Below are 8557 nucleotides of genomic sequence, written 5' to 3'. Positions count from 1 at the left end.
GTTATTACTTCCAGGATAAATCCAGCAAATGTGGGGGGGGGGACAGTTATTTGAAGCTGAAACCTGACCTGGGGAGAAGGTTCAAGAACAACAGAGACAGACGGAGCTGCTCCTCGCTAAACGAGACACGACACACACACACACACACACACACAAACACAGGGAGTACATCAATGCAAACCTCATGGCTCGTCACATGTTTCTGTTTTTTTACGAAGAGCAAACGCTTTCTCACCACAGTGACCACCGGGTATAAATTATTATTATTATATATTTTATACCATTTTAAAGCAAAACGTACAACAAAAAAAGCACAAGAGTGAATCATGATATAAATAAAAAGTCACTTTTATTGAAAGTTTTTCTTTCACACTCACAATCAAGCTTATAGTCTGATCACAGAGAGATGTTGGACATTCACCCAGAACAAGACACACACACACACACACACACACACACACACCAGTCAGTTTTATCAGACAAAAATATATATATTTATATATTTAAAATCTTTACAATAAGCTTGAATCATGAAACGCACACAGAGGGAGGAGTGTGCACACCCTACAGTCAAACACTGACGTTTTTTGTTTTACTCCTCACACAAGTCCTTTTTTGTACCCTGGTGTCAGTGTAAGATTCTTTTTTTAAGCAATGACGACTTTCTCTTTTTTCTTTTTTACAAATGTGCAAATAAGACAGATTTGGAATCCTTCAGCGCTCAGTGTAAAAGTCCAGGATCCACAGGAGCAGTAGTGGAGCTCGCTCCCTCCACCTCAGTCCTGCCCTCTCGAGCTTCAACACAGCTCCTTCGCTGCTTTGCCTTTCATTTTCAAGTAAAGTGCTCCTCTAGTAAAAAACCACACGGCATGAGATCAGTCTCGTATTTGTTTTTTGCCACTAGTTAAAAAGTTTCTTTTGAAAAAAACCAAAAAAAACTGAAAACGTAGACCAAACAATCCAACGGACCAAAAACAAGGGAATGTCTTTTTAAGGAAAAGGAAAGCCAGTTATTTAGAAGCAGTCCTGGCAGGTTGTGAGGCGACAGTCACATAGTCCCCAGCAGGAAGTCATACAAACTCCAGTTTGCCGTGGCCGCTGTACATCCCCCAGTGCACCAGAGACAGGATCTTGTCGTTGCTTAGTTCCGTCTGCCTCATTTTGTCACAGGTCAGGCAGCAGTTTTCGTGGCCGGTGACCGGCACCATACACTCCAGGTCCAGCTTGGCCACGTGACCCTTCTTAGTGTGGTGGCCATGGAAGCTGTAGTGGAGCCGTGACAGCATTTGCTGCCGCTGGTCCTGCAGCCGCTTGTTCTCGCTGCGCAGCATCCTCAGTGCCAGCATGATGAGCAGCACCAGGATGAGGCCGCCGGCGATCGGCACGGCGATCACCGCCGCCCGGAACCACACCTCCTTGGCCGAGGCCAGCTCCTGGACCCGGGTCACCAGGTTTCTGTTGTTGCTCTCCGGCTGGAAGCGGCTATCTGTTCACACAGAGATACACATCTGTTTGAATATTCACTCACATGATTTCACTGCTTCACATTATTGCTGAACGATTTGGGAAAAGTCTCTAATTCTGGCACAGACTGCAGTTGCAATTTAAGGTTCCTTTTGCGTTCTGTGTAATTTATTTGAAATCCGATGGATTACCACACATTATCATAACATAAACTGCTATCTTCCAAAAAAAGGATGAGAGAAATAGTTGAGAATGCCTTTGTTCAATAAAAAAAATGAGTAGTTCTACTTCTGAAAATAGTGCAAATAAAAGTCCAACATATGACACACAAAAAAAAGAGGAAATGACAGTGTCAGAGAGCAAAGAGCTGCTGTGTCTGTGCATACTACACATAAATAATCCAGAGCCTGATTTCAGTATATTCTGCTGCTCTCACTGAACAAACCCTGCTCTGCACTCACGGCAGTAACCACAGAAAGAGAGTCACACAAGAGTGAGTGAGAAGTGCAGCCTGGGTAAAAACAAATGAGTCACCTTGTCCAGGCTTCAGATCCAAACATTAATTTGAGCTAATAAACTGTCGACTGCTCTCCTGAGGGTCACATCAGAAAAGCCCCTCAGAAGGACCCGTCTGCCTCTCTCACTCTCTCACTCTCTATGCATCCTTTCATAAGTCCCTGAGCTAGTATTTCTGCCCAACATGCAGATGAGTCGGGGAATATTCATTCTACGAGGCACATTCCTACTCAGTGGGAAAATTACATGGTGCACGCATAATAAAAAATATATACTTGATGTCTTTCCAAGTGCTTTAGGTAAACTGGCTGTTCTCTGCCTTCTCAGGGCTGGATCCCATCAAAAGTTAAACTCAAGTTCTGTAAAGCTGGGAATTAGCAATAAATAAATAAAAGAGTGAGTATGTGGGGGGTGGGGGTGTAAGTGTGGCCTGTATGTCCATAAACAGCAAAGTATTTGAAGAAGCCTACAGCTCCACTTATTGCTTCTGGAGCAGGAAAGAGGAAAATGGTGCATATTTGCTGAGGAGGAATCGTAAAATCCCCCGGAGAGTCGAATCATTTTAAAAGCTGCTGAGGGGCATTTCATTTTGCAGTTGCAGTGATGTTTTGCCGTACCTGTCGAGTCCCTGGTGTGTGCCAGGTCTTGAAGGCCTCTGTAGTTGCACATATCGTCGTGGCAGCACTCCAGCGCTGTGGACAAGGCCCCGCTGAGGGCGTCCACCGCCCTCGAGTTGCCGCTGCTACAGATGTCTCCGGCGTTGGCGACGGGGTCTAAACACCCATGGGTGAGGGGTGAGTTTGCGATGAGTGGGTCTAGGACCTTGGTGAAGCAGGCGTTCAGTTCTGATTTACACATGTATCCAGTGGCTACGCAGTGCGGTGCGTCACAATAACATCTTATTTCACCTGGAGGAGCAGAGGGGACAAGAAAAGGAGGAAGGTTTAAGGAAATGTACGAATAAAACTGTTGTACTTTGCACTTTACTCGTGACATGTACCTGATACTGCTTTAAAATGGTGTGAAATGTGACCTAAACTTCAGCTGAGACGTTACAATGCCACTTCCTAGGTTTATTACCACAGCATTTTCCCCCCATTTCAACACAAAACTACTTTTCTGAAGTTTTACAACTTCATTTAGAGATGTCCTCGCTCTGAAAGTAGCTTCTAAAATGCCAGGTACTTCAGAGGTGAGACCTCATGAGATGATTCCTCACTTCTTCACACATGCAGCAGCTTCTCCTTCATGTGAGAGCTTCTGGAGCAAATGCTCCTTCTTGTCTGCGTTATAAAACAGGAACTGTGAGCTTATAATTAGTGGTTTGTTTGCCAAAGTCAATTTCTTTCAACCAAAATGGAAACTTGCATTGGGGGTGTGTGTGTGTGGGGTGGGGGGGGATGCAGGAGTTCCCCCACCACCACCACCCGGAGCATTACTTGTGGTCAGGACAGCCTGAGGGGGAACAGGGTGCACTGAGGTCCCATCTAAAGAGCTTCCAGCAACCTTATCATTATGGCTGCCTGCTTTTACACAAGCCCACTCATTACTTCATCCATGGCTTCACTTAAAAAAATAAATAAATAACAAGCACTTTGAAAACATAAATCTAGGCCAAGGAACGAAACCGAATCACAACTTTAATTACGTCTTTTGACAACTCCTACTTATTTTTATTTTTTTACCGTAATCAGACACCTGGTGCCATTTTACAGGACATTTATATACATTGCAGGATTTCTATATGCACTGTTGGGTTGGTGGTTATTCTGCTTTATGAATTGACTTTAAAAAGCTGAGGACACAATTAAATACGTGCTAAATCTGTGTGTTTTTCTCTCGTGTTTCCGTCTCTTGCTTTAACTTTGAGCTAAGAACACAGTGGCTTTGATATGAAGCTTTCAGACACTTTAACTTAACTCTCTGGCCACACTGACATGTACATTCATCAGATCAGTGTTTTGTCGGTGAAGGACTGGAGCAGCAGGGCCTGAGCAGGTCATTTGGAGAACATTTCATTAGAAAGGAGAGGCCCCTTTGTGGGCTAAGAGGGAGAACTGGGGTAGAGCACTGAGGCTTTTCCAGCTCTACTTAATATGTTGCATGAATGGCAGCCAGCCTCAAAACTAAGTTAGGCAGAAGTTATCTAAGTGGTGAGACTGGCTTTAACTCTATTGTGTGTTGGAGTCTAACAGTAACAGTATTACACAGAGTTTGGACATTCAATTTAGGGAGTTATGACTGGAAAGAATCGCTTTAGTACTTCCACATGAAAGAAGAAGAAGAAAGAAGTTGTGGTTGGATTTAGTCTTTTCCATTGCATGATATTTAAAACCATTATCACTAAATGTTAAAAAGTATAAAAACTTTGAAGTGCAGTAAGAATTAAATAACCCTTGAGTTCACTCTTGTTTTTCTTTTCTTCTTATAGTTCAACTGGATTTAAAGAAGTTAATAAATACAAAGCAGTCCGTTCACAGTATGCTTCTATGTACCTTTGGTGAGAAGAACAGCCATAGCACAGAGTTCCAGTTGAAGCCAAATGGAAATGAAAGTGGACTGACGATCCATTTACACTAAGTTAGTGCGCAGGAACAGTCCAGTAGATCCAGCAGCAGCAGCAGCAGCAGCAGCAGAGACGCGCGACAAAAGGGCTTTTACATGAAGCTACGGGGAAAAGTGAAGCATTCCTGCGCTCAAACACGACCCTGCGCTCAGCCCACGATCCACACGACGACGGGAGGCGGTCACGAACCGAACCGGAGAGCTTTCCTCAGCCGCATGGACACAGAAAAGTGAGCACGTTTGGTTTTAAAAGCGAGACGCAACAAAATAAACTGCGTCTGCTTCTTCTTCTTCTTCTTCTTCAAGTCGAAACCTGAGACAAGCGGAGGCAGAAAGGTGAAATATACTCCTTTTAAAAGACAGACAAATGTGATCCAAATGTGTCAAATGTGTCCTCCTGTGTGTCTCCGTCGAGCATCACTTAGTTTCCGTGGACAGACGATAGTTAAAGACAGAGACGTTTGTAAGACCAGAGGCTCAACACACACTCCGCCACAAAAACGCTTCAGCTAGCACAAGTCATAGCCACGGTCCAACCAAGCCCCGCCCACTGTGACCTGATTGGCGAGTCCACCGGAGGAGAAGTTAGTCAGCGTAAGTAACAACGTGATCTCCGGTGTGGCCTTTCAAAATAAAGCTTTCTCTGTCTCGCCTTTCAAATACAATGCGGTTTTAAATAATGGTGATATTGTTGTATTTTATTCATTTAGATAACGGCTCTATAAATAGATTTAAAACACAGCAAAGGTGAAAACAGACTTTAAAATCAAAAGAGAATAAATATAAAATGATAAATTAATACTTTACGCAGCTCATCCAGCTCCATTAAGTGGGCTTTACATTCTTAGAAAAAATGATAAATTACAAGACAACATCACGTGGCTCCTCGTGAATCACTAAATCATATCATACCTAAATAGGATCCACCCCTGTTACCCTTATGCCAGTGTTTGTCCAGGGTTTACCCCAAGGAACAACCCTTTATTTTCTCGGCCTCATCACTTCTATTTCCCGTGTCGTCCTGCCCCCTAACTTTGTGACTTGACAACTCAGGTCAAGCCAATCCGTTCATTCATGGTGCTTTATTTCCATAATACCATAGTCCATATGTCAGCATTGGATGCCATTGGTCCAGGGGGCAGTCACTCCACTCGGTTAACAAAGTGTCTCACAGAGGGAACTGTGGACACAGAAATTACATCCAGAAATTACATTTGGGATGTTATTTATACTATTTTTTATTATATTTTTTTAATTTATGTTGTCTTACTAAAGCTACACACGGCACATAGCTATATAATTTCGTTAATTGGGAACTTGTATTACTGTTTTATTTTCCTTTTCATTACTCCAACCTTTATCCTTTACACTGTGTGTCAAATAAGGACATTGTTGTCAACATAAAACTTTTCCCCTCATTGTGGAATAAATGTTAAATGTTAAAACCAGCAGGTCTTTGACTTATAGGGACTATGTCATCACAGGGACTATCATTGTATGATGAAATAAGTGAGCGTCCTGTTGTCAAACAGGTAGCAGCCGTTTACCTGCAACGTCATCATTTGTCCCTCTGACCGCCAGGCTGACGCCGCGCTGACGCCGCGCTCAGCCGTTTCGAATTCAGGCAACAAGCCTGCAGCCGCACCGCTGCTGCTGCTGCTGCTGCAGACAGACGTTCACACAAATGAGCAAGGCATGGCGCCACCGAGACACACACACACACACACACAACACCCTTTAACAATCGACCATGCAAAACATACGTGCGTGCGCCATCTGTAGCAGACGTGTATTTACATGACAGAGACTACAAATTACTTTTGTCTTATAATAACAATTATGATAATAATGAATTGGTGTGTGTGGGGGGAAAAAAACAAAATACTTATTTCACAATATGATGTTGAGTTAACAACTTATAAACCATAGGGAGAATATAATACTGTGTTACTCACCTCCTTTCACCCCTTAAAAGGGTTTTGTGACGGTTACACGTGGGTTAGGTGCGTGTGTGTGTGTGTGTGTGTGTGAGACCCACTCCCCCACGCCTGTAGAAATAAAGCAGTGTTTCCTCGGGCCTTAACTGTGTCCAACAGACAGACACAAACTGGGCGAGTGAGCTTTAAGGGGAACGTACACAATTTACACACTGCAATTACAGTCATTATGTGCAGCTCCACTGAGGCGCCAGTCCAACACTGACGTTACATCATTCATCTATAGTGAGAGCTCGAGGGCTGAAGACAGACAGACTGACAGACAGACACACAGACAGACTGACAGACAGACAGACAGACAGAAAATACTGTTTAGGGCCACATCACGTCATCCTCATGATCCATATGACTTGTTATGATCTCCATCATGTTAATGCCGTGCGTAATTGTCTATTTGAAAGCGCACGCGCGCGCGCCTGGGGTGTCACGTGGCACTGTGTGCTGTTTGCTGTGACACTGTTAATTTATGAGCGCAGTGAAGTTGTCAAAACATGTGACATATGTGACGTGTGACGTGTTTGGGTTTTCTGTCTGTCTGTGTAGAAATGTCCCATCTCTGCACACGCTGCCTTCACATGTGATGGCCAGTCCAACAGCACCACCTGGTGGTCAGACGTGATAATAAACTCTGCGTTATACAAAGTACGAAATGAGACACGTCCGATGCTTTTCTTTATAAATGGTCAAGGACTTCACAAAATAAAAATAAAAATAAATAAACAAACAAATACATAAATAAATATCAGTAGTGTTGCACAGAATAAAAGATTTAAAACATAAATAAATATATAGGTCTACAATTATAATTACGTACACAATATGAGGCAGTGACATAAAGTATATGCATACTCTCACAGTATATACACACAAAAAGTAGCACGAGTATTAATATAACAGATTATTATGCAGTTAACAATGAGATACATACAGTTTATAGTGATGTGTTTATCCTATTTTATCTGCCTTAAAACAAAAGATCTATTACACCAGGTTTATTCCAGACATGCTTTAGCATCACGTGTGTGATACAGTGATCCCACAATTTAACAGACATAAAAACTTTCTTTCTTTCTTTCTTTCTTTCTTTTTATGTCCGTTTATTGATTTCCGACAGAACAAACACACCAGCAGCCAAATGTGCAGGGGGTAAAGTAAAGCCAAAAAGAAACATAAACATAAAGCAGTTGGTATTAACACACACACACACACACACACACACACACAGAGAGTGTTAATGAATGAGCTTTATATTTTCCAGTTAAGCTCAACACAGGATGTAAGTTATTGTCCTCCAGACAAAAACAAAACTTTGTAAATGTTTGTATAAAGTCAGTGGATTCCCCCCTAATCCTCAGAGGAGGAAGCTGAGGGAGATTATCTGCTCTGAGCATTCAGATTGAAGCACATGAAAAACAAACCTGTGTGTTTTTGCATGCTGAGAGGATGAGCGTCGACAAGCTTTCAATCAAACAGAGGCCGGGACACAGAGTGGGTTTGTGTGTGTGGGTGTGGGAGGGTGTGGGAGGGTGTGGGAGGTCATGTAAGTGGGCTTTCAGGGAGTGATTACACCCCACAGACTGCGTCTGCTTTCACACATTAGGAGACGCTCAGAAGTGTCACCTGGTAGAGACAGCCGAGACTTTGCTTAACAAAAGCAACCTGCTGTCAGGACAACGACGCCTCTGCTGGATGCTGGAGTGGGGGCTTGATGGTGGTGGTGGGTGTGGGGGGAGGGGGGGAGTCAACCCAAGTCTACCTGAGACAGTAGACAACAAAACTACACTGAGCTCGATTCCATTTCTTTCAAGAAGTCATTAAAGTCACACAAACATGTGCATCATTAGCCCCAAAATATGAAGCTGTGACCTTAAAACTGTTCCCATCCATGATACAGGAAGATATGCATCGTCAGGTCAGACAGACTTCCTGCGACACCTCCCCGGCTTCCTCTCCCTGTGTCTTTGATGTGAGTCATATCAACGTCTCTGAAGAATCAGAGGGGAGGCAGACTGTCT

At 43.3% G+C, this 8557-nt stretch overlaps 1 protein-coding gene across 1 annotated transcript; it reads right to left on the bottom strand.

The window, feature by feature from the left end:
- Positions 1–332: 332 nt before the first annotated feature.
- On the bottom strand, positions 333–5047 carry bambia (BMP and activin membrane-bound inhibitor (Xenopus laevis) homolog a). Its single transcript, XM_058647324.1, has 3 exons — positions 4476–5047; positions 2598–2888; positions 333–1486 (listed from the first exon to the last, which is right to left on the bottom strand). The coding sequence occupies exons 1-3, from the start codon at positions 4549–4551 to the stop codon at positions 1071–1073; spliced, it is 783 nt and encodes a 260-aa protein (XP_058503307.1). The 5' UTR covers positions 4552–5047; the 3' UTR covers positions 333–1070.
- Positions 5048–8557: the final 3510 nt, after the last annotated feature.

Source organism: Solea solea, chromosome 1, assembly GCF_958295425.1.
Source record: "Solea solea chromosome 1, fSolSol10.1, whole genome shotgun sequence".
Lineage (NCBI taxonomy): Eukaryota > Metazoa > Chordata > Actinopteri > Pleuronectiformes > Soleidae > Solea > Solea solea.
This window is presented reverse-complemented; position numbering and strand designations above follow the sequence as displayed.

Excerpts from the sequence above, each read along its gene's own strand:
- bambia (XM_058647324.1), bottom strand. The coding sequence starts at position 4,551 with ATGGATCGTCAGTCCACTTTCATTTCCATTTGGCTTCAACTGGAACTC. Across the intron at positions 2,889-4,475 it reads GGCTGTTCTTCTCACCAAAG|GTGAAATAAGATGTTATTGT; the intron begins GTACATAGAAGC and ends CTGCTCCTCCAG. Across the intron at positions 1,487-2,597 it reads ACACACCAGGGACTCGACAG|ATAGCCGCTTCCAGCCGGAG; the intron begins GTACGGCAAAAC and ends CTGTGTGAACAG.